The following is a 26546-nucleotide window of genomic DNA, read 5'->3' as shown; positions in this document are numbered from 1 at the left end:
TTACAACATAATGTTAAGTTGACTTCATTAGCCACATTCCTTCTCATAAAGAAAGGAAGAGCTTTTTATTCACCGGAAACAAAGATGGAAATACGCAAATAAAAAAGAGAAAAACCATTTTGGTCACAAATTCCATTTAGAGTTTTCCGCTGGACGGAACGTTGCCCTCGTTGTGATAGATAAAAATGTTCAAATTTCCATTTTTCTGAGCTCTTTGAGCATTTATCAGCCATGTTTGCCTTCACTGAGTCTGAGAGTTCAATGCTGACCCTGGAAACAGCTGTTGAGGTGAAGAAAATCCCACTAGTGGGTCCATATAGTCAGGAGGAGCTTTTGAATGTATTGTGCTTGTTTTGGGAAAGGAAATGTAAAGTTAGGGCAGTGAGGGTCAAACCAGCATCTGGAGCGGTGATAATACAAGAAAAGAAAAAAGCAGAGAAGCAACATTATTCTGGCATCTCTTTACTTGTCATTTTTACAAGGAAAATTTACAAGTTCCAGTAACAGCCCACAGACCTTCCAGGTACAGAAGTGCTTATTTCCGGACAATAGCTCCACGACTGCCAAGGAAAAGTGAAAGATTTCTCTTACAATATACTACAAGTGAAGGACTCAACGCCCACAGCAGTGAAAACTGAAGTCAGAGGAGCCTAAAAAGCAGACTGTGAGGCCTGAACACTAATGTCAGAGAGGTTAAATGAGGCCACACAAACTGCATGTGCACACTGGGCTGCCAGCTCATCTACCTTAGATTCTGATTCAGCTTTCAGACATTGTGACCTCTCTGGGGACTGAGAGTCCACCCTCCCGGCAGACTCGTTTCCAGCTCGATGCATCAACATTGTATTGCGTGTCTTGATTTCACCATCGTGGAGGATGTGTCACCAAAAATGTGCTATCACATCAGACGCTTGGCGTCCACAGAGTGTATGTGGACAGCACATGCGCAGGGCTGCTGTGGCCCTGCGCATGTCACCTCAAAGCTTTTCCTATTTTCTTCTTTTCTCTGTGTAAATTTAAAATCCTGACACACTGCAAATGTCATCCTGCTTTCTAGGGCGTTGGTTTAAAATGTAATAATCTCTTATAGATCTAATGAAAGATTTTTCTCAGGTATATTTAACTTAAATGTGCCGCTTTTATTCAAATTGGGAAGCACTTTAACTATGCTTTTTAAAAATGCAATCAAAATGAAGTTATTATTATTATCCATCCATTTTCTACCACCTATCTGGGATCAGTTTGTGGGGACAGCACCTCAACAGAGAAGGCTAGACTTCTCTCACCCCAGCCACCTCCTTCCAGCTCATCCAGGGAGGATGCTGAGACCTTCCCAAGCCAGACAAGTCCTAAGTCTGCCCACAGCAGGACATGTCCGGACTGCCTCACTTAGAGGCATGCAGGAGGCATCCTGGTCAGATGCCTGACTCAACTTAACTGACTCGTTTTAATGTGGGGGGAAAAGCACTTCTACTCCCTCTGATCCCTCTGGAATGACCAAGGTACTCACCCTCCTTATTCTAAGTGGATTATTAATTACAAAAATGATTAATTGAATATTAATTTATATAATTAAAACATTTAATAAAAAATAATATATTTGCCATTTTAATTCATTAATGACACAACAGTTATTTAATGATCTATGTGATGTATTTGTGGCCCTCCACAGACCTGTGCTCTCCGTGTAGCTGCTGCCCTCTGTTGGCCTGTGCTGTTTGTCTCCGGTGCAGCAGGGGGCGCTGCCAACCCGCGACGCTCCGTGGAAAACCCCCCCAAAGATAGCGACATCAGACTTCCGTGTCCCGGAGTCCGCTAGTTAGTGCAGGAGGGGAAAGAAGAAGAAAAAATACCCCAAAATGGTGAGTGGATAAAGCTCATATACACCGGGTGGAGACGGTTTGAGTTTGTGGAGGCGTGTTTGTAGTTAGATGAGTGTCTAAAGCGGTTTGAGGGACAGATGGAGCTGGATATTTGCGGCTTGTCGGGCTGTTCCGGCCGGGTGAGCCGCTCGGCTCCAGCGTGGCGATTCATGGCTGCTGAAACCTCAGCTGACCTCCTCGTGGAGACTTACTCCGAGCGGTTAAACAGCTTTTGTGCCCATAGGGACAACTGGAGGCTTGATACTTATGGTATTTTCTGCTTCTGCTGACATGTTGCTTCTTCGTCTCTTCTCAGGGTTTCGTCAAAGTGGTGAAGAACAAGGCCTACTTCAAGCGCTACGAAGTCAAATTCAGGAGGAGGAGAGGTAAAAGTCAACATGAATTGCACATGGGCTCAGATCCCCTTTCTATGGAGCATACGCCATTAAACCACATGCTGTTACTTATTATTTGACAGAGGGGAAAACCGACTATTTTGCCCGCAAACGCTTGGTTGTGCAGGACAAGAACAAGTACAACACCCCCAAGTACCGGATGATTGTCAGGTTCTCCAACAGGGACATCTGCTGCCAGGTCAGTGACAGAAAGACTCAAACTTGAGAGGTCACGTGTTTTTAAGCAGCTGTCTTATCTTGCTATGTCTGCGTTGTCCAGATTGCCTACGCGAAGATTGAGGGAGACCATATCGTTTGTGCTGCTTACTCTCATGAGCTGGCCAAGTATGGTATCACAGTGGGCCTTACAAACTATGCTGCTGCTTACTGCACCGGGCTGCTGCTGGCTCGCAGGGTAAGCGTGCGCACAAACACACACACATATGTTGCCATACATTGGAGCAGATTTATGTTTTTGCACATCCTCTCATACGCCTTCATCCTCCTCCTCCCTAGCTACTGCAAAAGTTCGGCATGGACCAGGTGTACGAGGGCCAGGTGGAGGTGACGGGAGATGAGTTCAACGTAGAGAGCGTGGATGGACAACCAGGCGCCTTCACGTGTTATCTGGACGCAGGTCTGGCCAGAACCACTACAGGGAACAAGGTGTTTGGAGCATTAAAGGGGGCGGTGGACGGTGGACTTGCCATTCCTCACAGGTCAGTATGATGTCAGAGTTGCACTCGGGTGGACTTTTTTTGCAGCTTCACTCCTGCAGTAAACATGCGCAGAAACAGGAATGTGTGCATGTTTTTCTTTGAGACATTTTTACAATCGCATATTTCCAGTTAGAGTTTACGTGGTTATTCGCTGGTCTCCGTCCAGCTAAAGTTTGTCCGTTTAGTTTGCTGGTGCATCTCTGCTTCTCGATGATGATAAAAAGCACGCTGAGCAAAATGTAGTTGGTCCTTCATTTGCATTAGCTGATGTTTACTGTCCTTTTCAAGACGGGGCTGAGAGAAGCAGGATGGGACCGTTTTTAGGATTTGCCATTAGGTGGTAGTTCCAGGTTCTGGGTACTTTTTAGTACCTGCTTGGGCGTGGTTTCAAGTGATCTGAGGCGTGTGACGCAAACAGATTGCATGCCACTGATTGGCTAGTCAGTAGTGTCATACCATGAGTCATGAGAGTTACTCCCTCACGAAAATCAAAGCCACTATTGTTGAAACCCGGCAATGAGGAAAATGGCTGCACAAAACCCCCCCACTGTAGTCCCCAAGACTGACAAAATGCCATATACCGAGCATCAGGTGTACGTACCATCACCACAACATCCTCTGTTGTTGTTGTTGTGTCGCATACAAATGAGGTCACAGACTTTTGGACGTGCTGCTCTGACGACCCAACACACAATACACACGATTTATACTTCTGCGTCACATCTACTTTGTAACTTGCACCATAGCCAGTGACCATTTATAACCTTAATTGGGGCGTAACACGACATGCACCACCTGAGAAATGTAACTACACGTCGGGGGAGATGCATGGCATGGAAAGTTCCCATGTAGGGAGAAAAGGGATTTCTGGTTACTAGGCAAAGTCAAAATCAAACTTGAGGTGGTTTTGTAATGGGAAAAGAGCAGAACTGAGTCAAGCCCAGTAGGTAATAGTGGGAAATGGCTAAAAGATCACTGGCAAAAGTCTACATCAGGCCTTGCGGTCGCTGCCTGTGAGAAGGCAAAGTTGGAGCAGCAGCAACCGTCTCAGCACTCACTGGTAAAACGCTGCCCCCTGATGGCGACAGTTCAACTTCACAGAGGTTGATTACAAAAAGCAGCTGTAACACGTTGTTCCACAACAAAGAACAGAACTACCTTGAACCTTGTGTTTTTGTTTTGTCTGGTTTTTGTTTAGTTTTTTAAACTTGATTCTTCAGAGGCGTCTTTTAATAGCCCAACTCAGTTTCTTCACACTTTCTGTTTTTTAGTCTGAAACGTTTCCCCGGCTACGACACAGAGAGTAAAGAGTTCAACGCAGAGGTGCATCGGAAACACATCATGGGCATGAACGTGGCCGACTACATGTCCTACCTGATGGAGGAGGACGAGGACGCCTACAAGAAACAGTTCTCGCGCTTCATCAAGAACGGAGTCACTCCAGACATGGTAACATAACACTTGCTGCGTGATTTTTACGAACACGGCCTGAACAGATTCTGTTAGCTAGTTTCGTGTCTGCTTAAATCATGTAATGTTGAGGTGACACTCTCAGATGCATTTAAGATTTGGTTTCCTGTTTCCAGTACTCGAAGTGGTGTTCAACTCAGTGATGCAGAAAAAGCTTGACCGCAATTATTTTTGGCACTATATAAAAATAAAGAAAAGTCTGACCTGTTATGTATCATGTAGATGAACATTTCCTCTGCAATTTGATCATTTGGTGATGTTTACATCAACATAATTTAAATATTGCTTGCATGTCAAATATCTAATTTGAATGCATCAAATGCAAACAGGAAACTTGAACTCATAGCAGTGATGATCTCACAAAGATCCAGTATGGGCTTCTCTACATGTAGACTGTATTGAATTAGTATATCAATTCAATACCCCCTCCCCTCTTTCCGGTGACAATGTCGTCTGATGTTTCCTGTTATTTTTTTCAAGAGAAACGACAATCTATTAGGTACACAATGAACAGCTTTGTCATTAATTAAATTCCTGTTTTGTTTTCAGGTCGAAGAAATGTACAAAAAAGCACACGCCGCCATCAGAGCGAACCCCGTACACCAAAAGAAACCCAAAAAAGACGTCAAGAAGAAGAGGTGAGTTGACAGTCACCATCGTGGAACAATAACTGCTCTTATTTCATGCCAAATCGAGGCCAAAGTAGTTACTTTTTCTCTCGTGTGGTGAATGTTAATGGAGTTGTTTTTTGTCGTCGTCTCTTTCCGGGCAGGTGGAATCGCGCCAAGTTATCTCTGGCACAGAGGAAGGACCGCGTCGCCCAGAAAAAGGCCAGCTTCTTACGAGCGCAAGAGCAAGAAGAAGGGGACGGTTAGGGCCTCTGCAGAGAAAATGCAGCTCACATTGCAGACAAATAAATTTATTTGAAACTCACGCCGTCTCTGTCCTGTGTCACGAGTATTATGAGTCGCTCCTTTCCCTCAAGTTAGACTCGTAATTACTCATCTGTTATCATGTTTGAACCACAATGGTGTCTGTTAACTGACAGGACTGAAATACTCAAAAGGAAACAGTGCAGTGGTATGCATTTTAATTGTGCAAAATCATGCTGTTTTGTTTTGTTTTTCTTCATTTCTAAGTAAACTTTTTTTTTTTTTTTTTAAAGTTTCCAAACTCAGCAGCAGTCTGATCTGCGTTGTAGTGGCTTAACACATCCAGCTGTAGTAAGTTCATTTCAGTAACATGTGACAAGTCATGGAAAACCTTTTGCACAGCATGACACGTGAGCACAAGATTTTATATTTTGCACAAACTGTAAACATTCATAAAAAGGACCAGCATGAACTCTATGGCACTGTGATGTGAAAATCCATAAATAATGCCGTACGTTACCACAAATGCTCTTTTCAATGGAAAATACAAACGGCAAACATTCACAAATTAAATACATTAGTTTTTTGGGTGGGTCAGTGATGCAGCAGTGACTTCACAAGTGGGAGATGCACATTGATAAGATAAGCCAGACTTCTGTGGATACCTTCACATCGGCCATACAGGATACTGTCTCAGTCTATCATGCAGATGAGTGACATTTTTTAAAAATCCAGCACTAAGACAAGACTTGGAATGTATCGCTAAACCTTTAGATTGTGTTTGGAGGACCAAAATCAACAACCTGCATTTAAAAAAAACAACCTGTTGAATCAATTGTGCTGCCCCACTGTGGTGAGCCCCGGTGAATAAGGGAAAATCCAAAAGTAGCTTCTTTAAGACAAACAATAAAGGTTGGAGGGAATCTAGAGAAATCTCTGTTCAACAGCTTGCTGAGGTAGTACTGAATCGTACAGTACTACTTATTATCAGTATACTATTAAAAAAGTAAAATCAGCATGATAGTATGTGGGTATAAATCCAAATGGCATGGGTAACCTGCACATCTGTGAAGGCACCATTAATGCTGAACATTATTCCCAGGTTTTCCCTACAAAGGCCTTGCTTATCTCAGATGACGCCAAACTCCATTCTATGTACATCTAAACAGCTGGCTACATAGAACTAACCTGCACGGATTCAAGACCTGTCACCCATTTAAAACATCTGGTATATAAAATTACAGCATCTGCGCTGGTCTCCTCTACTGCAATTAGTAGCTCCACAGTATAATGCTTTGCACATTTGGCTAACGAGTGAAAGATCGACACAGATCCCTGTAGGATTGCGTCAGGAAGGACATCCGGTGTATAGTCCCGACTTTTTGACAATTGTATGAAACGCATGCACTGTTGCACTTGGTGACACATTCTTTCGTGATAACACACATAAGAACTATGATTTATTTTTGCTTCTGTGTAGATTTAGTTATGTTTCTAGAAGTGCTGATCGTCCACCGAATGAGTAGTAATATGTGAAAACTCTTGTTTAGACACTACAGCACAGTTTGGGTTTTTAGGTCGGTTTAAGTCCTTTGTTAAAAGTCCACCCTTATCCTAAACTCCCTCAAGTTCTAGGTTTTAATATGAAATTGTGGTATTGATGTTCATTGATTTTACAATCATTATTTTACCAGCGTAGTGCGCACTCATCAGCATGATTTTTTGTGGCAAAAACAGCAATTCAGTCTCTCGGCTTTTGAGACTTTCAGTAAAAACTACAAGTATTTTCTTTTCCAGCAGTGCTATCATGACATTCCACTGTAGTGAACAATACAATACACAATGTGTGTTTCTATGAGCGTGACTGACGGTAACATGCAGTCATTTAATCATTTAAAATAAGTTTTTCCGGCCTCCAGCTTCATCCATATGTGTGACCGTTCCTAAGTGTTAGTTAAAAATGACTTTAATAAGTTTGCTACTCTTACATCACAGCCTATTTTATACCCATTTCCTCCTTCAGAGTGACTTCCCCTCCTTGTCACGAGTCCTTGGTGTGTGAGATCTGTTTCCACAGCAGGGCTTTCAGGTTGTTGAGGATAAGTGAGTGCTCCATGTTCATCTGTCCAGCATTACCTTTGAGAGCCATGCAGGCATACAGCTGCCTCTCGAGCTCCTCTCTCATCTCTGATGGCGCCCCCCGCAGGAGGTAGTCCTTCAGCGCTTCGCAAGACTTCGCCAAGTTTGGCCTGAATGGCTCCTCCCTGCATCGCCTCTCTGACAAATCGCAGGATGTGTGGCAGTCTGCCCCGTAAATGCAGTCGGCATCTGTTTCGCACTTCAGTGCTCGCATGGTGCGCCTGAACTCCTCCTCAGAAACCACTGCTTGGGTGTTAGTCAGACGGAGCTCATGGCGGTCAGTGTAACCAAAGTGTGCCGCAGTGAGGTCGCAGATCAGAAAGCTCCCGTAGGTGCCGTGAAAGATGTCCTCCACGAGCTCCAGCAGGCCCATGGAGATCTTAGCTTTGCGAGGCCAGGAGGGGGTGAACCACTGGTCCATGGAGCGCTGCAAACCACTAGGAACCCAAGAAACAAGAGGCCAAGGCAGAGATAAACCGTACAGGGGTCCATAGGGAACACGCTCCGTCATGTAGAGATCCCCGCAGTAGCCGATGAGACGAGGAGTGTGTCCTCTGTCCTGGAGCAGCAGACCCAGCAGCACCTCAGAGAACAGAGCACGAAAGTGCCTTAACATCAAGCCTCAGAAAACTGTTCTCCACTGTTAATTATATTATTATGAACTTATGATACCTCATCCATTTGCAGGAGGGCCCATGTAGAGCGGGCTTCTGGCAGTGACACCCGTCCATCCCTGTTGCCATCGGCGACAGAGAGGATTTGGCTGACGAGGCTAGCAAGGTTCGCGTGTTCTCCAAGCTTGGACTGGTGGATAGAGAATGAGAGAAGCTGTTTCAGGATAAATCACAGATTTAGTTTCATCGCAACTTTTATGACTTGACCTCTTTTACCTTGAGGTGATTAAAGACCATCTCTTTAAACTTCTCCACTGAGGTGCCTCTCGTAGGCTTGTCAAACACTGGGGTTTCCCTCCGTGGCTCTGGTTCCTCACCTAGCTCATAGTGCACAACCTCCCCCAGCTTACAGTGGATGATCCCATCGTGGTCTCCCCAGCTTCCTGTGTATACCTAATGAAAAGCAGAATGGGATAATTGACCGATCACTCATCTTTATCCTTTGCTAATGAGAACTCATATAAGAATAAACTTTTCATGTAACTCTCAGAAAAAAGAAATTCTTTAATATTCTACAGAGGTCTCAAAAGTTGATTCTGTTCATCTGGACGTAGCGTTTTCAGTGGGAGAAACGTTTCATCACTCATCCAAGTGACTTCTTCAGTCTCAGCTGACTGCAGGTTTCCCCAATCTTATCATTGTAAGATGGCGAAAGATGTACCCTTAGGTCCCCTCCTTGATTCAGAGATGGTCTTTCCCTTTTCACATAAGGGTAAGGTTACATCCTTCGCCATATTATAGTGCTGTGATTGCAGCCATTCCCCAACTCTCTGTGAATGGAACTCATGGCCATTGATCAGTGGTTGTTGATCAATGGTCATGAAAATTTGCATAATTATGATGAAGGAACTGACCTCCCAGCCCATTGTTCCTTCAGTGGTACTAGTTTCAGTCATTATGCAAATGCACTGTTTATAAGATTGGGGAAACCTGCAGTCAGCTGAGACTGAAGAAGTCACTTGGATGAGTGATGAAATGTTTCTCCCACTGAAAACGCTACGTCCAGATGAACAGAATCAACTTTTGGAGATCTACATACCTGGATGATTGAGCATGCATCAAGAAGATTCTACAGAGCTAATAAATCTAAAAAATAGCTACAATTGCAAATTCTTTAAATGTTTCTATGTATAAAAAATGGCTGTAGAGAAATGTTCCACAACAGAAAAAAAATGTAAAAAATACCTTGCAAGAAAAATAGTTACTAGGTGAGCTAACAGAGGCTAATAGAAGCTGACAGAGGCAATAAAATCTGTGCTTACTGACAAAAAGTCCAGGATATCTTCAACAAGTTGACTCAGTATCACTGTCATCGGTCAAAAGTGAACTCCACTGTATCGACTGTATTGGACTCTTGTCACAACGTTTTATAGCCTCCTCCAAAGTAAATACAGGTGGGCCGCTAGCCTATTGACTGCTTGCTGTGGTAAACAGCCTACACTCATTACAAATGAACGTCCTGAGTTTTTGAGGTGACATTGAGGGTAAAAACATAAAAATACTGCACATTTTTTTAATTAATTTTTTATTAATAATTCATTATTATGTGTTGGTTTTCTAACAGTGTTTAGAAAAATGTTTATATACAGAAACAGTGGAAGAAACATGTCGGCCCATGGCAGCAGTTATGGAGTAGAGTCTAAATTTGACGTATTTGTTTGTCTTGGCTGACTAAAACCTGTTTGTCCTACAGCAACCAGCTAGGTTTGTTCATTTCAACTGGGTGTGTTAAGAAAACAGAAGTCATGTATTGACATCTACCAGTGAGATTTTACACACAGTAATCTACTGTAAATGGAAAGTACAGTGGTCGCCTACCTGGTTGTTTGGCAGTGTTGACAGACACCTGCCCATGTACAGTGTTTCCTTGTCGCACAGACTACTGCAAGCAGACCCATCGATGATCCCCCTCCTGTATTTATCACACTTTAACAAAAAAGAAGAACACAATTATTATTCTAACACGGGTGACATTTTCTTAATAGCCACAAAGATTTCTGAGACAAGTTCTTGCAATTTTCAAACCACGGTCTCTTCTAAACTACTGCAGTCACTCACAATGGCATTCTTGCACTCGTGTCCTCTGCACAGCTCTGTGTAGGCGGAGTATTGCACATAGAACACCCAGCTCCCCACCAGCACAGTCAGCCATGTCAGGAACAGGTAGTTCACCCGCACAAAGGAGATCCGAGCCTGTGAGTGGAGAGTTGAAACAAAACTGCGTTGATGGACCCAGATCTGGAAACTCTACAGTACCAAGGTCCCGGCAGTTCATTTTGTTATGAACCTGCATTTCTTTGTATTGGGATTACCTGGATTAACGTGTTAGACAACCATGGATTTGATCTAATCACACAGCTTTGATCACATAAAAGGTTATTATAGTGAGAGTTGGGGACTCTCACCAGTACCAACCAGTACCTTGTCCAGTAACAAGGTACTGGTTGTGTGGTTTATTGCTAGGTGCAACAATAGCTCATTAAGCCAGAAAATGTTTTTTAGAGTTGGGAGTCCCATTCTTTCAGCGCGACATACCATTTTAGTTGTGGCTGGTAACAGCTTACTGCTTGAGTCACAGGATGCACACATCACATGTCTTACAATGCCCCTTTGAGCAGACGTCCTGTTATTTCTGTGACACGGTGAAAGTTAATGCAGTTATTTGCCATCGTGATAAAAATCAGGCAGAGTGAAACTTCTGAAGAAAACTACACTACAAAAAAACAGTAGTGTTGTCCATGCCAGTATTATACCATGGACACCAGATATCAATATTTTACTAAATAAATTAAAATACTCAGGGAGTACTCCAAAGAAGAAGGCTAATCTCATGCACGACCATCCTGAGATTAGCCAAACAAACTTACATTAAATCAGCTCAAGTGAAAGTACAACATTGGACACACTTAGCTACACAGAGCTACCTCCTAATTCAGAGCTAGCTAATGGCTCAAGGACTAAAAATATAACACCTTCCTTAGATCCATAAAAAAAAATTTTCTTATTCTGTGACCGATTGGAACTTGTGGTGATGATATGGTTGCTCAGAGCTCGTGGGTGTTGCACATTCACAACCACTTTTAATCGCAGAGCGATTGCACAGATTGCCAGATAGGAAGCAACTTTTCTGCAAACAGCTGCAGCCTGACTTGGACTGACTGCAAAATATTGCTGTCTGATTTATAAATGCAGACAGATTGGCAACATGCTGCCATCAGTCTGAATGAGTCTTTGTCAGTAAACACAATTCGAGAGGACTTGAGTCAGCTGGCTGCTTGTGAGCCGGTTATATTTCTATAGAACAGGAAGGCTGCTGAATGCAAATGTAATGTGAATTTCTTTTAAAAATGAATTTGAGTCTATGCAGACTTCAACAGATACGTGATTTTAAAGGATTTATCACAGTTAATTGATGTATTATTAGTAATAGATTGCACTTAATTGCCAACTTGGTCCCGTTCAATCATAGACTATCTCACAATAATTATGGCTGGTTTTAGTGAGTATTGGTATTCTTGCCAATCTTATTGTGATAAAACAGACACTGACAAAGTTCAACTTTGAGGGCACAGTTTGCAAAACTAGATAAATATAATAATAATATTGTATTGTGTGAAGCATGGTGATGATATTGTATCATGTGGTATCTGGTGATTTTCACCTCTAATGGAATAAAAAACTGAACTGAAATTAACCAAATCAGAAACAAAAACAGCTGCAGTTGTTGAAAACAGGAAGAAAGATCAAGTTAAATGCCAAGTTAGTCATACAGTCCAGCTGTACATACAGAAAGTAACTATTTGCTTCATTACCAACCTATAGCAGTGTTATATTTGCATCTCTGCGAGGCTACACTTATAAAGAGTGGTGCTTTGAGTTAAAGTGTAACTTTAGCAGGCAACAATAAAAACAATAACATGGCAATGATTTGCAGCTATAACTTTGACCTTGTTTGAAACCCTAGTTTAGTATGCAAACATACTCCAACATACTAAATACTGATGTTGTGGTGCTGAAGTCAGAGGATCGCAAAAGTCCCTGGGAGGGGTAACATGAAGTTTTTGTGTCAATAATTTGTTAATTTGTTCTTTGGTCACTGTGGCCAAAGGTTGCTAAGCCAACTATCATGGCAATCCACACAACACAGCTACACATTTCACCATCTCGTCTATGGCAGAAAAGTCTGCGGCCTTATCAAAGAGTCTCGAAGTAGAATTGTGAAAACTGTTGCGCTGAAGTCAGTTAATGAAATGATCCTCTCGGCAGCACACAGACTAAGAGAATAATTAAATAAAAGCAAGCAAAAAGATAAAGCAAAGAGGACTGTTGGAGGGCAGAGTGGAGCAGTGAAAAGAATTTAGGTCAGACTGCCTTCGTCGGCCACACTCCTCGACTTTTACCCAAACAAAACTGCAGTTAGTTTTCCCTCCGAGGACTGTAACTGCACTTGGGAGGATAAAGTAATTTTGCTTCTCTCTTTGATTGCATGGCAGGAACTGGTTATGTCGTGTGGGTTTTGGCAGCTTGGCGTGCCTCTCATTCAGCTTTAGCACTGTTTCCAAATCCCAGCAAAATACCCTGGCAGTGTGGCAGGCACCAAGTCAAAAGCCTTTTTATCTTTCATGTGCTATGATTACTGTAGTATGTAAACAGAGCAGAAGAACTCTCTGTTATGGGTTTATACACTCTGTGGGAGACATTAAAGCGTCTGATCCGCACTGACACACAGAAAGAGGGTCAAATTACTCTTAATTTGTATTCTTTTGAGATTTGAGGCATCTCGCGAAATATTTTTGCAAGGAGGTTAGGGTACGGGAAAATAACAAATTACCTGTCTCTCTAATTGGTGCATTTCATCAATCTGTTACTGACAACAGCAGGAGTTTATTTGAGCTTTAGCAGCTGCTTTTTAACAGAGCAGGACAGATGTCTCCTCTGCACGACTGCTTTGCTTTTAAACACCGTGTGCCCTGAAGAGATGACTAAATAGACAGTTGGCCTCCACGAAAGAGATAGAGATAAGGATAAAGAGTGAACATTGCTATCACATCTGAATGCCTTGGCATGTGTAGAGGCTCTTTGCAAAGGGAATTAACATTTCCTAAGTGCACACATGGAAATTAAAGGTTGGATACAGCCCAGCCCTCCATGGTCATGACAAGCAAGTGACTTTGAGTCATGCGTGCCTGTGAACTGTCTGTGGGGTGTGTGAAAGCTGAGCAGGACAGAGCTTAATCCTTCATCAAACCCTTTGGTCCCTTACAGTGTATCCTTTGCAATGACACCTGATATGTACTAAATGTCTTAACTAGGAAAACAATGCATAAACCTAACTGATGCCACGTATGAGGGTTAAAATGAGTCAAAAAGATGTTTATTACTATATTACTAATCACAAAGACAGGGACAGAGACTCCACATGTTTTGCAGTTGTATAGCAGCCTCAAGGTATAAATCAATAAAATAAACAAAACAAGATAAGTCAAATAAAATGACTAAGTGCTGAGAGCTGAATGACCTGTGCACGACTGAGCTAAGTGACAAAGCACAAAATCCATAGTGCAAGCTTTAGTGTCACTGTCTGTCAACAGATGGTCTCAGTTACCCAGACAAAAGGCCCATATCATGTAGAGGGGTTTGCGGTGATGGCCACTGTCATTTCATCCCACCTGAAATCCACAGAGCGTCTCAGGACGGAGCTGGCTCTCCTTGTCAGTTTTTGCCTCTAATCCCGCGTGACGCACTGAAGGTGGCTAATACTCCCTGATTGAAAACGTGTCTTTACGTGCTCAGTGAAGTCTTACTAAACTGGTTTTTAAATGTAGCAGGCTTTGACATCTGAGCTATTTGATTTCTGACAGCACAGTTCGGTCCAGGAGACATATATATGTCGGCTCTGCAGTAAACTGTGATGGCTTTGCTGAAACTTGCCCTGTAAGCTTGCTACCTGGAAGATAATAAGGAACACATTTTGCCGTGGTGGCTTTATGAGCATACAAATCAAATTCAAATGTAAATTTTATTTGTCACGTACACAGTCATACACAGTACGATATGTAGTGAAATGCTTGGACAACTGCTCGTGACCTAAAGAAAACAAAAAAGGAAAAGGCTATGAATAAGACAGGAAATAAATATGAAAAATTAAAAAGGGTAAATTTAACTAGGAAGGAATAGAATATAAATTAAGGTTAAAAATGAAATAACTGTACAACACAAATTAGAATGAAGGGTAAATTTAACTGGGAAGAATAAGATAAAGATAAATATATAAATTAAAGTTGAAAATAAAATAACTGTACAACAAAATACACAATACACAATATAGAACTATATAAGAATGTATGAAGAAATCTAAATATAAATAAATATATACACAATAACAGCAGCTGTACAAGTATTAACCGGAAATGAAGAATATAGTGACCAGTGTTGTGCAAAACCAAAGTCCAGAAAGTCCAGTGTGTGTGTAAGAACTGTATGTGTGGGTCAGTACTGTGTGGTGGTGTGATTGAGAGACCGTATCGCCTGCGGGAAGAAGGTTTCCTAGAAGTTCTTCTTGCTTTTTCTTAAAATTTGTGAGCCCGTTTGCATTTTTCACTGACCTTTTGTTTGAGATACATGGACATGGGGAGAAACTGATTTGAGTAGACCACAAATAGAACACATTTGCCTAATTGTTGTGCAAAATGTGCACACTGCATGCACAATATACAGTGAAAACACATGCAAAATTCTTTTTTTCTTCTAGGATCGATGTCCTCTCAGGCCTCAAAAAAACAACGCCAGGTACAGGATGACATGTTGCTTAGTAGCAACTGATCTCACTGAATTAAACCACGGGCCTACAGGAGACACTTGTTTACTGTAATTGGTTACTGGTTATAGCCAGATGAAATGAGCTGAGCTTGCCAACATGTTTCACACTTTGAGCTCAACATGTTTCAGCTTTCAGTAGACTGCATTAAACTGACGGTTGTGCATGTTGTAATGCAACAGCATTCTACCCTTTTTAAGAGCAAATGCAGCCCTCTTGCATAAGCTCCTTACGGTATTGAGAGAAGTTGCTGGCAGCTGCTCCTCAAATCAGAAGGTTCAACCCTTATTACCCAGCCCAAAGGAATTACTGCTCCTTGGCACTGCTGAAGGCAAGGAAAAGACTGAGTGGAAGCCCTGGCATCTTTACAGTCAAAAACAAAGCAGTGCCAGGGCAACAATCCTATTGTTTCTAGAGCAGGCCCGCATTCATCAGGTATTTTGCATTTTGCATTCATCAGGTATTTTGATGTCCACACCGAGCAGCAAGAGGAGGTACCCGTTTACTGCCAGCTGTCAGTGTGATGTGGCACCACGGCGAGCTCAAACAATCCCACAGCATCACCTCATTTTTTTTAAAACTGCAATCCGCTTCACACAACAGATCCTGGGTAGCAATCTTACCTGAAAGTAGAAAGACTTCTTCACCCAGGCCCGTGGAAAAAGACCCTTCGCCATCACAAAAATAGATCATCTCAAGACGTGGACCTGGCTGTGGGGGATCATCCAAAAACCCATGGGACAAAGCGTGTTCAGCATCAAACGACGAACACAGAAAAATTATTACAGGTTATCCGATTTTAAGCTCAGATTGTCGGTTTGAGTTGACGGCGTGAGTCGCTCTGACGGCACACTTTGCCTGCGCCTGGGCTCTCTTTGCAGCAGCTGCTGAATTCCAACCAAAGCAACATAGTTGAAGCTGGGGAAAAACGCAGGTTCAGAGCGCAGGCGCAAACTCTACCAATAAGATGTGGGTTTTTTTAAGTTTACACGTGATCCACTAATTTGACCAAAACTGCTGTCCAAGCCCACTCACCGAAGCCAGATCCCCTCTGCAGATAACGGCGAGTCAATATTGCGTGTTTGCGAAACTCCGGAGGTACAAGCGGATCAAGCCAGCAAGGAGGGGGAAGACAAACATCCGCTTCCTCCTTCAAAATAAAGGTTTTATTGTGGAGACGCTACACACAACTTCCGGCCAGGAGGTCTGATTAAAAATTACCTGTTAGCGTCATGTTATGTTGTAGCGCCATGAAGTGGTCGTACTTTGCACAAGTTTATCAAACATCGCGTCGTTAAACTTCTGATGTTTTTGAGTAAACATATTTTATATATAGAACGTCTCTCTTAGGCAGACATTAACGCATAACACCTCCAGAAAAACGTCGACTAAAATAATTTAAAAAATATGCTTCTTTAAGGGGCGGATATGTTTTGCTTACTAAATGCCCTGCCTACAATTTCAAATGTTTGAAAAAATGTGAGCGTCGCGGCACAGACAGCCAGCCGCAGTCGTTTAAGCTCTTCCCATAATGCACTCCCCGATCATCAGCGGGAAACCAAAATGGCGAACTTGCTTGGGGAAAATGAACCGTTTGTTATTTTCTGAGGAAGCCACAAACCCCGCATGTTTTCCCGACACGCTTTAGAAGTGAATTCAGTTGCTCGAAGAGCGGGATAAGAGCGGCTCTTCTGTCCGGTTATTTTTGTCGTACGAGTCGTTTGTGGAAACGGAGGTGACCGAATGAGGTATTGTTGTCATGTTTTCCTCCCGTTAGGGGGGGTGTGGGTCCGACGGTCAGCGACCTGGCTGGGGTTACGGCTTTGCATGTGGATTATTCCCGCTGCTGAGCTCGCCCAGCTGCCTACTATTTAATATACAAGACATTATATCAGCCTGCAGCGGCATCCCAAGCTGTCTTTTTTCATCTTTGCTAAGTGGCTGGCACTGAACATGTCCACTCATTATCCGAACAAAGGAAAGCCTGCATTGGAGGACAGGGTTTAAAGGCGAAGGAAAAAAATCAATACTTTCTTAACATCTGAAATGAATAACATTTACAATAGAAGCTAGAAATATGACATGTTTTATTAGTATGATCAAAGTATTAGCTGTCACTGAGACCTGTAGTTGAATGGAAGTGTTCAGTAGTAAGTACATTGGTCTTTATTTTTGAAAGGGTGGTTAGGTTTTTGTTTTTTGTCTTTCATTGCATTGAAGCCATGTTACTGACTATGTGGTTAATTAACAATTAGCACTAATTATGAGTATAATCACCTGTTGTTCAAAGCCAGTGGAGAGGAAATGCCATGTTTCACTCTTTCTTTTGTAAGCCCTTCTGCAAGCACACAATGCATCCTTGTGTTTGGATGCATTGTGCATCCAAACTACACATACAGGACTGTTACTCTGCTGGTTGTTATCAGTTAAAAAAAATGCCAATAACATACATTAAATTGTACTAGTATTCTTTTGAGGATCAGAATACACCACATATAAATAATTACAATCTGTTTACAGTAAGCAGGAAAAAAAATCGCATAAATTAACTTTGCACTTATTCCATATCCGCTTACTCCATAGTCTAAATTCATGTCTGCCTCTGTTCTCTTGCCTTGCACTGTTTTTCAGAGACTCAGGGGTTGTGGATCACCTGTCTGTGCATCACAGAGCTCATCCCCTGCAGCAGCAGCGGCAGCAGCAGGCTGTGTCCTTGTCCCCCACAAGCCTTTCTGCCAGGGGAGAGTATGGAGAAGACAGCATGTCTGACAGATTTTCAGAAGGACAGGATGTCCTGGCCCGGTGGTCAGATGGCCTTTTCTACTTGGGAACAATTGCAAAGGTTAGTGTGAGGATGATGCATATGATGCATGCAGGTAAACGGACTGTGTGGAGAGCGTTGGCGGAAAAACTCTTGAAATCAGTATAGGTCATCTACAGCAAAATCTGCCCCTGTCGCATCTGGAAACAAGTAAATCTTTCTTTGTTTTGTTTTTCAGATAGATCGGGACAAGCACCGATGTTTTGTGGTTTTTGAGGATCGGTCAAAGTCTTGGGTTCTTTGGAAGGATATTCAAACAGGTGAATGAAATTTAAAATGTGCAATATATTTTAGTTTAATTGCTAGATAATATGCAGTAAAGATACTGTAAGCCATTGCAAAGAGGGTAGGGAGTCAGTTATCCACAGTTTGTGCTGTGCAAACCTGTCTGCCTCTTCCTGGACTTGCTTATCTCTTGCTCTTCACACTGACAGTTAACTGTAGAGTGTATCAGTACAGTCGCAGCGCATTGCTAACATGCAGACGGGCAGCTATCGCTCCACTTAAGCCCCTTTAGCTATTATGGTGTTAAGAAAAACGTATTCTTCATTTTTATTCTTAAATGGGATGGGTCATGAATAAAGCATTAATGAAAGACACAAAGACGCTATGATCAGACACATTCGTCACATTTGACTGTAAACGATTTGTGAGAAGTATCTGGTTAAGATTTTTCTTGGCATTGTGACATTTATCAGATAACTTTTTATTTATTTATTTTTAACCTCAACCTGATCGCGATAGTTGAATTGTGATATATTAAAAAGTATGACAAAGATTCACCACATGAGATGCAATCAAAATCTTATTATAAATTCTATTCCAGTGTGAGTGTGATAAAGCGATATGAGGCAACTGTTGCTGCGATTTGGCGCTACAGGGGGAAAAAAAATTGGTTTGAATAGAAATCCACTTTCCAGGTCCACAAGTAGTTATTACAAACATCCCACACCCTCGAATATCCTCAGGAGGATGAAGGCAGCAAACTGTCCGCAATCAGGATGAAAACTGCTTTGTTCCTGCTGAATCAAAAGTTAAGTCAGTAGACGGAATCTTCTCTCTAGTATCCTGGTGTAGACCTTCAGGGACATGGAAGTGCAATTTCGCCCACACCCCCCATAACCAGACAGTTTGGATTTTATTTATCCAGGTTGTAAAATATTTTCCCTGCCACCTTTCTCTAGTTTCAGCTGGGTGAATTTGAGTCGTCCTTCTCACAGCAGCAAAAGTTGCTGTGAGAGGGATGTCTTTTGTTCTTGTGATGACTCTGTGTACTCCTCTGACCTCGTTTGACTGAAAGCTGCTCTAAATTATACCCCTAGTCATACCACCATTAATCTGAAACTTTAGTCGCTTACCTTCATGACTTTGCTGCTGTTTAGGGGAAGAAGATGATGAGGATGACGACGACGAAGACATTGTGTGCTCCATATGCCAAGACGAAACTTCAGAGGAACCCAACGAGATTGTCATTTGTGACAAGTGTGGACAAGGTATCATTTATCGTCTTTGATGTTCCAACATAAGCCAGAAACAGTTATTTTATATGATATTTGTAACACATTTAAACAGCCAGTCTCAGTAGTTTATTTATTCATCTGTTGTGCTCTAATCTCTGGCCATTACGGATGTGTTCATTTGTGTTTTAGGCTACCACCAGCGGTGTCACTCCCCTGTCATCGATGCTGCTGTCATCGACTCTGATGACAAGTGGCTTTGCTCAGAGTGTGAGCTCACTTCTCTCGCTAAGGTACAGATTTTTCTTTAAGAAGAAATACGTCAAACATTTACCTTGAACAAGTGGTTTAGACGAGTTTGTTAACATGACACATGTCTGTTTTGAAGAGTGCATTACTTGCTTTGTTTGTAAATCAAAGTGGATATAAAAGACTTCATAGATTCCAATGGAGTGAATAAAAGTGATTGAGGCTTTAATCCCACAATAAAATGTCCCAAGATTAAGAAACCCAATTAAGTGAATGAGGCTAAACTATTCTGAGGTCATTTATTTATTGAAAAATCCCCAAATATTTATGGAGAAATTAAAAATTTTCCAAAGAGCTTACCAGCTTTAAAAAGCACCTCTTTATATGTGTTTACCAAATTTTCTTTTTATGTATTTATTTTGGTGGGAAAAACACGTTTTTTGTTTGTTTGGTTTGCAGACGGGTGGTCCACACAGAAGAGGGGCGTCTGCTAAAGACTTTCTGCAGCAGGAACAGCAGGAGCCGCAGCACATGGAGCTACACCTGTCCTTCCCATACGTGCTGGAGGAGCTGGTGTGGGACCACGGCCACAAAACCAACATCCAGCAGTGCTACTGCTACTGCGGCGGTCCAGGAGAGTGAGTGACGTTGCATATTCTGGCAAGAGTGAAAAGCTTGGATGGAAATGTTCCCATGTCCACAAAAGTTATAATGTTCATATTCTGTTTGCTTGCAGCTGGTACCTGAAGATGCTGCAGTGCAACATGTGTCAGCAATGGTTCCACGAAGCCTGTCTCCATTGCTTACAGATGCCAATGCTCTACGGAGATAGGTGACCATATTTACTGCTTCTAATGTAAATGTTTACCCTCGACAGTGGATCTTGACTGTATTGTTGTACGTATTCAAGTCTGCTCCCCAATGGCCTGCAAAAGTGTGGCTTTGGAGAACAAGGACAGCCTATTAAAACTGGTCTTGAAATGATGGTGAATATACTTCTGGGTAATATTCAGTTTTTAAGTCAAGTTTTGGAAAAAGTGCGTGCACACAAACAGAATGGTAAAAAGAAACGTGTCTCAGTGGACAGTCAGCTAGAGCATAGCTAGGTTTTTATGTTAAACTTTATATTGTGTTCTTGTTTCCTGAGGCCTTTTTATTTTTGCCTTCAGGTTTTATGTGTTTGTTTGTTCGGTTTGCAATGGTGGACCGGAGTACCTCAGCCGTCTGCCTCTCAGCTGGTAAGAGGAACTTGTACTTTGACACACACAGCTGGCTTTTTATTCTATTAAATTACACAAGCATGCATTTACTCTTCGTCTTAAAAGCTCTGCTACCTTTGACGCCCAGGGCTAGAGAGCTGTGATAAACTTTTACTCCACCTCTGTAATTAAATCTTGTGGCTCCAGCAAACATATTTGGTGTCTTTATATTAGTATTATTATTATTATTATTATTATTTTTTTAAGACAGACTGAAAAACAGTATTTACTGAAATATTTCAGGAAGGATGTCGCACACCTGAGCCTCTACAACCTGAGTGTGATCCACAAGAAGAAGTACTTTGACTCAGAAATGGACCTGATGGTGTACATCAATGATAACTGGGAGCTGCTGCAGCTGGGTGAGGTAAGGATAAGTTATGTAATGCACCAGTGACCAATTGTAGACCAACAGATTTTTTTTCTTCTATTATTCATATTTCATTTCATGTCCCATCCATGTTTACTTGTTAGATTTGGAACAGGATGTCAGGAATTGGCAGCCACACAAGTCAGTGTTTTTTGTTTTGTTTTTTTTGTTTGTTTTTTTGTTTGTTTTTTTGTAGCTGCTTAATGCATCAGGTTGATTGGTGGTCTGAAAGCCACACTGTTAGGTAATCCTAGTAGAGGGTTATTTCCCAAATAGAAATAACCTGGCCCCCATTTGGATTTTTAAATATTTAAGTTTTTTCTTGTACAATATCTTTCCTGTGTCTACAGCTCGCCAACACTCCACGATCAGAACGATATGAAAATGTTCTGGAGGCGCTTAACAATAATAGCTGCATGTAAGTTTATCTGCTGCTCTTGAAATCTTTATGCTGATGACAACATCAAAGTGCCTCAAATATCTCCCAGTATTTGCACAGACTCTATGTTTTTTACATGGCCACCCTTTCACCGTGTCCCAGGTTCATGTCAGGAAAGGAGGTGAAGAAAAAGAAGCACTTGTTTGGCCTTAGGATCCGTTTTCCTCCTGTTCCCCCCAACTGTGACGAGCCAACCAGCAGAGTGATGGAGAAGGCTTCACATGAGATAACCATCAAGGGATGCAAGTCCACTAAAGCACTGTCCGCCATCAGGTTAGACATGAAACGTGTCGATGCCCTAAAGTTAAAGGTGCCCACTGGATACTGTGTTAACCTGATCCTGTATAGAACTCATTAATGCTAGGTCCATGTAGGGAGATCTAAAGAGAGATTCAGAATAAAAAACAAAAAGTTGGCATCTGCTTATTGTTAGTACTTATAACGATTATGCTTGTCTGGTGGGAGGAGCTTAGCGCACGTAATGTAGAGTAGTGGTGGGGGACTAAGCCTGAAAGTTGTATCACTATTTTTCAAGGAAGTTTGGGATAAAGATATTTATGACGCTATGTGGCCCAAAAAATACTGAACTGTGATTGCACCTTGCCAGGTGCAGCTTCGATGATCTTTTTCCTGTGAAGTGCTGACATTGATGACATGCTAAGCTAATTTTGAAGTGTGAATCTGTTGCCCTAAGGTGGTAGCAGCAGCAGCAGCATTATAGTGCAATAGAAGTGACACATAAGTCAAATGCAGGCACTAAAGTTACCTAGGTAGTTTTTTTTTTTTCCCTTTTTTTCTCAGTGAAAATGTTTATTTAACACTTTATTTACTGTTAAAGTGTTAACTACACCTTTTAACAGGAGCTATACAGTACCTGTTTCATAAAGCCCTACTTTCCCATCATGTCACCATGAAGCCCGTAGACGGTCTATAAAAGATGGACCTAGCCGTTGTGACATCCCCCCCCTCATTGGTTTCTGAAATAGCATTTTGAAGCCTTGTGTTTGGTGCTCCTTGCCACGTTGTGTTTTTTGAAACAAGACTCAGAGAAGCTGACCGAAAAGTTGAGAACACTCATACTGTACTTACTTTTAATTTACTTGGTCGCTGAGCGCTGCTTTATGTTTGATTTGACTCAAAATGGGATCATTGTTCATGTCATATCTCATGTTGCATTCTTGACTAGTAGACTTGAAACTGGTGACTGAAATATAAACCTGTTGGGAAATCGTTAGTCAAGTCATAAATAAAATGAGATGTAGAGCCACAAGGTCATGGACTTTTCATATAGTGTGACTTCTTTTGCAGTGACAGGAGTCTCCCCCTGCTGGCCAGAAAGAATGGCCACTTTACCTTGAAGCCTCTCCATCTTTTATATACAACCTAAAAAAGAGAAATGATTATTTGCTAATAAAACTCCTGTTATTTGTTTTTCTATAGTTCATCATTACATGCACAATTTAGAAATTGCTGGTGTTAGACTGGCGAAGTTAAGGACCAAAAAAACATTTTTTTAGTTGTGCCCCTTTACCTTGTTAATTTAATTTAAGTGTGATTTTTTTTTTTTTTTTTTTTTTTTTTTTTTTTATGTATTATAAGAGCATTTTGTTTGTTTGTTTTACTCTAAAACAAAAACAATGCCCCTTGTGATCTACAGATGAGGACAGAATTTTAGCCCCCCTATAAAAAGCCATTTTTGTGAACTATTTTCCAACTACTGTTAAACAGAGTGAGGAAGTTATAATATAGATTTTCCAAATTATGAAATGATTCTTCTTTGCACATGAAACAAGACTATTTCACCAAAATTAGCAGGATTGATATTAGCCTCCCTGTTGCTAATATTCAGTTATCCTTCTTTTGCTTGGTAACAGCATGCAGTAGTTGTTGTTGTTGTTGTTGTTGTAGTTTTCAACAAGTCTCGCACACAACTCCTGAGCAATCCCAGCCCAATCTTAAATCTCTTAAGCGCCTCCAGATTTGATTGTCTTCTCAAATGGATGTTGGTCTTTAGTTCACCCCGCAGATTTTCAGTGGGATTCAAGTCGGAGCTTTGTACAGGCCAGTCAGTAAAGCTCATTTTGGTCTTGTGGAGGTCGTTCTTTACCAAGAGCAACATATGTCGTGGGTCGTTGTCATGTTGGAAGACGAAGCAAAGAGCCAGTTTTTGCTGCTGACTGCTTGAGGATTTCTTTCAAAATCTTCACATCTTCCTTCCTTCCTTATTCCTTTGACCTTGATGTGAAACCCAGATCCAGACACTGAAAAATCCCCACGACATAAAACTTCCACCTCCACGTTTCACTGTGGGGACAGTGTTCTTAGGGTTCTGTGCCTCTCCCTTCTCTCCAAAAGCAGCATCTCTGTAGTCAAAGAGCTCTAGTTTAATCTAATCTGACCAAAGGATGCAACTTTCTCCAACTTGTCCCTAATTTCTTTTTCTTTTTTTTTTCTTTTACCTGAAATCATTTGCTTATTAATTTCTAAAGAAAATATGTTTAGAAATATGTTTGAAAAGTTCTTGCTCTGTTTAAAAAATAAATAAATAAATAAAGACAAAGTTTTCCAAATTTCATAGGGTGGCTAAGAATTTTCTCCTATCTATAGATGAATTTCCCTTTTTTAAGATGATTTTCAAGGGTGTCCTAACAGTTTACATAACACATGAACTGCCTAACAGTTTCACTGTTATTTCAGGCACAACTGCCTTTATATGTAAAACTGTTCTGAATATTTGTTGTTGCTCTAGAAGTCCCAGTGCTCTTACCAATGGCACAGAGAAGAAGAAGAAAAAGAAGAAAAGAAAGAGGAAGCAAGGAGCACGCTCTCTGGAGACTCTGGCTAAACCACAACGCTCCAGTGAGCCCTCGTCCCAGGTCTGTCTGTATGTTTGCATGTGTGTTTCCTAGTGGGCGTGAGCTTGGGTGTGTGCATGGAGGGATGGGTATTTTTGCATTGTTATTTTGTATAGGTGTTAGACATTTACTGTTGGTGTTATATGAGAAGAAACCATCTTTTTGTTGTTGTTTTTTTTCCTTTGCTTTGACAGGAAATCAGGAAACCGCCACCGTTAGAGCCCCATGTTTTGGATCACTTTACATCTGTCAAGTAAGTAGGCAATTATAAACTGTAGTTCTAAAGCAATCAGAACTGTTCAGCTTTGTTAGGGTGAAGATTCGGGCAAAAGCAAATTGAATTATCAATCACAAACACAATGTGTTTATTTGATTTGCTTGATTCACTGTAACATAACAAGAACCATAATGTTTTAATCTTTTACCTTCCCCCAAACCACCAGGAGTGACAGGTCTCTGCTGTCTTTAAAAACTTCAGATGTGGAATCCATCGGCGCCCTGAGCACTTCAGAAACTACCTCAACTAGCATTTCAAGACAGTCCAGGTATGCCTGCCTGATGTTTGCACTGCACTGAAAGTAGAATTGTGCTGGGTACAAACTCAGACTTGCATGGCTGTAGACCTTAAAGCCTTGTTTTCCTAATTTTCTGTAGTCTGTTTTTTATTGTTGCTCTTTGAATTAACAGCATTTTTTTTTTTACTTCCTCTTTTTCCTATCAAACACCCTCCAGCCTCTGCAGCTCCAGCAAGACGCGTACAGCAGCCCCCATCATGCCTGTTTCCCCTCCACCTTTAAAACGGAAACGTGGACGGCCACGGAGGGTCCCCCAGCCCCCCACCCCAGACATCCCCCCTCCCAGCTACGCAGACCCACACCCCTCAGCCACAGAGTTGTTGAGCTCCCTCCCAGGGCTTCACTCTGCAGACATAATTCACGGCATGGACCCCAACAGCCAGCTCACCCACCTAAAGAGCTCCATCAGCAACTATTTTGGAGCAGCGGGACGTCTGGCCTGCGGGGAGAAGTACAAAGTCCTGGCCCGACGGGTCACCCTTGATGGCAAGGTGCAGTACTTGGTGGAGTGGGAAGGAGTCACTGCCTCGTAGGTTTTTTCACATGTCGCTCGTCACTTCTAACTTTTCACCAGCACCCGTGGGACGTTTATGTCTGTGCTGAGGACGTGTGTATTCAGAGCATTAACTGATTATATGCCTTTATTTAGTTTGGACAGGAGCAAGTTCTGCTTACTGTAAAGCCTACTGGTTCAGTCCAGTCCAGGGTGACTTTTACAGTTATACACACCGTATATGTGTTTAAACAGTTTCATGCACAGCACAAAGTTGTCACAATAGCACAGCATTTTTGTGCTGCTGTGGTTTCAACTTCAACTAACAGGTTTGAGTGTTTACAGAGAACAGCCCCTTTTATTCAGATGCAATTCATTCATCTGTATACTGCACCTGTAGGCTTTCAGTGACCTGTTATTGTGCTTAATCCAGTGATATGCTTTCATTTCAAGACACGTTAATAATAACTGTAACGTTGTGTTGTTTTTTTTTTCAAATAATATCTTTAAGTGTTATCTTGGAGGATAAGAGAAAGATGGGGAAGTTTTATTAACTAATGCTTTTTTTTTTTTTTTTTCCTTCCCCCCCCCCCCCCCCCCCCCCCCCCCCCACCCTACCACCACCACCAAATGAGGTAAATAATAATCTGCACCCACAGTCGTGCCCCGTCTCTCTCTAGTACCAGCTACGAGTACCTCTCAGTGCCTTTGGCAGGCATGTTGTTCAGCTCTGTTGGAAAGTGTGCTCGTTTGTGAGCGGTTAAGGAGAAACTCGAAGCAAAAGAGATGTGCTGCTGCAAATGTTTATTGTTTTATATAGAAGTATACTACATTGATTATTACCCTTTCTACTTGTTCTGTCTCTTGACTTTTCTGTTCAGCGGGGCAGTTTTTTGTTATTTTAATCATGGATTCACTTCACACATCAAGTTGATGGAATATCCGTTAGGTCGCCAGCTCATTTTCAGTAACAGTTGGATCATTTCAGCTTATACAAGGCAGTATTTGTCATGGATGGTAACGTTCTCAATTTTTAAAAATGTATTTGTCTACTCCTAATAGTTTAAATTCAAGCGTGGG

General features: G+C 41.8%; 3 protein-coding genes across 5 annotated transcripts; 2 read left to right on the top strand and 1 right to left on the bottom strand.

Moving 5' to 3' along the window:
- The first annotated feature begins 1726 nt into the window (after positions 1–1726).
- On the top strand, positions 1727–5380 carry rpl5a (ribosomal protein L5a). Its single transcript, XM_085256074.1, has 8 exons — positions 1727–1862; positions 2179–2248; positions 2341–2456; positions 2538–2672; positions 2774–2976; positions 4248–4425; positions 4996–5084; positions 5219–5380. The coding sequence occupies exons 1-8, from the start codon at positions 1860–1862 to the stop codon at positions 5319–5321; spliced, it is 897 nt and encodes a 298-aa protein (XP_085112200.1). The 5' UTR covers positions 1727–1859; the 3' UTR covers positions 5322–5380.
- On the bottom strand, positions 5374–16333 carry dipk1aa (divergent protein kinase domain 1Aa). 2 transcript variants are annotated; one of them, XM_085256073.1, is made up of 7 exons: positions 15984–16333; positions 15572–15866; positions 10190–10324; positions 9950–10057; positions 8348–8524; positions 8130–8261; positions 5374–8040 (listed from the first exon to the last, which is right to left on the bottom strand). In XM_085256073.1, exons 2-7 carry the CDS (start codon positions 15623–15625, stop codon positions 7360–7362), a joined length of 1287 nt encoding a protein of 428 aa, XP_085112199.1. In that variant the 5' UTR covers positions 15626–15866; positions 15984–16333; the 3' UTR covers positions 5374–7359. The 2 variants fall into 2 exon arrangements, with proteins under 2 accessions (XP_085112199.1, XP_085112198.1); XM_085256072.1 differs by having other exon boundaries at positions 15572–16098; positions 16170–16333.
- On the top strand, positions 15984–26058 carry mtf2 (metal response element binding transcription factor 2). Of its 2 annotated transcripts, none has more exons than XM_085256071.1 (15): positions 15984–16111; positions 17580–17790; positions 17948–18029; positions 19152–19262; positions 19419–19519; positions 19935–20113; positions 20212–20307; positions 20645–20713; positions 20978–21101; positions 21455–21522; positions 21646–21816; positions 24293–24419; positions 24593–24651; positions 24842–24943; positions 25131–26058. In XM_085256071.1, exons 2-15 carry the CDS (start codon positions 17710–17712, stop codon positions 25504–25506), a joined length of 1746 nt encoding a protein of 581 aa, XP_085112197.1. In that variant the 5' UTR covers positions 15984–16111; positions 17580–17709; the 3' UTR covers positions 25507–26058. The 2 variants fall into 2 exon arrangements, with proteins under 2 accessions (XP_085112197.1, XP_085112196.1); XM_085256070.1 differs by lacking the exon at positions 15984–16111 and adding an exon at positions 16184–16696.
- Positions 26059–26546: the final 488 nt, after the last annotated feature.

Source organism: Mchenga conophoros, linkage group LG18, assembly GCF_057382185.1.
Source record: "Mchenga conophoros isolate Kocher_MC1m ecotype Shallow Benthic linkage group LG18, M_conophoros_male_GT1.1, whole genome shotgun sequence".
Lineage (NCBI taxonomy): Eukaryota > Metazoa > Chordata > Actinopteri > Cichliformes > Cichlidae > Mchenga > Mchenga conophoros.
The sequence above is the reverse complement of the archived record's forward strand: the minus strand, read 5'-3'. Positions and strand labels throughout refer to the sequence as shown.

Coding starts and splice junctions, on each gene's coding strand:
- mtf2 (XM_085256070.1), top strand. Junction 19,520..19,934: donor AGCTCACTTCTCTCGCTAAG/GTACAGATTTTT, acceptor TTTGGTTTGCAG/ACGGGTGGTCCACACAGAAG. Junction 20,114..20,211: donor TACTGCGGCGGTCCAGGAGA/GTGAGTGACGTT, acceptor GTTTGCTTGCAG/CTGGTACCTGAAGATGCTGC.
- dipk1aa (XM_085256073.1), bottom strand. CDS start 15,625: ATGGCGAAGGGTCTTTTTCCACGGGCCTGGGTGAAGAAGTCTTTCTAC. Junction 10,325..15,571: donor AGAAGTCTTTCTACTTTCAG/GTAAGATTGCTA, acceptor CTCCACTCACAG/GCTCGGATCTCCTTTGTGCG. Junction 8,262..8,347: donor TGGTCTTTAATCACCTCAAG/GTAAAAGAGGTC, acceptor TCTATCCACCAG/TCCAAGCTTGGAGAACACGC.
- rpl5a (XM_085256074.1), top strand. Junction 2,977..4,247: donor GGACTTGCCATTCCTCACAG/GTCAGTATGATG, acceptor TCTGTTTTTTAG/TCTGAAACGTTTCCCCGGCT. Junction 5,085..5,218: donor AAAGACGTCAAGAAGAAGAG/GTGAGTTGACAG, acceptor CTTTCCGGGCAG/GTGGAATCGCGCCAAGTTAT.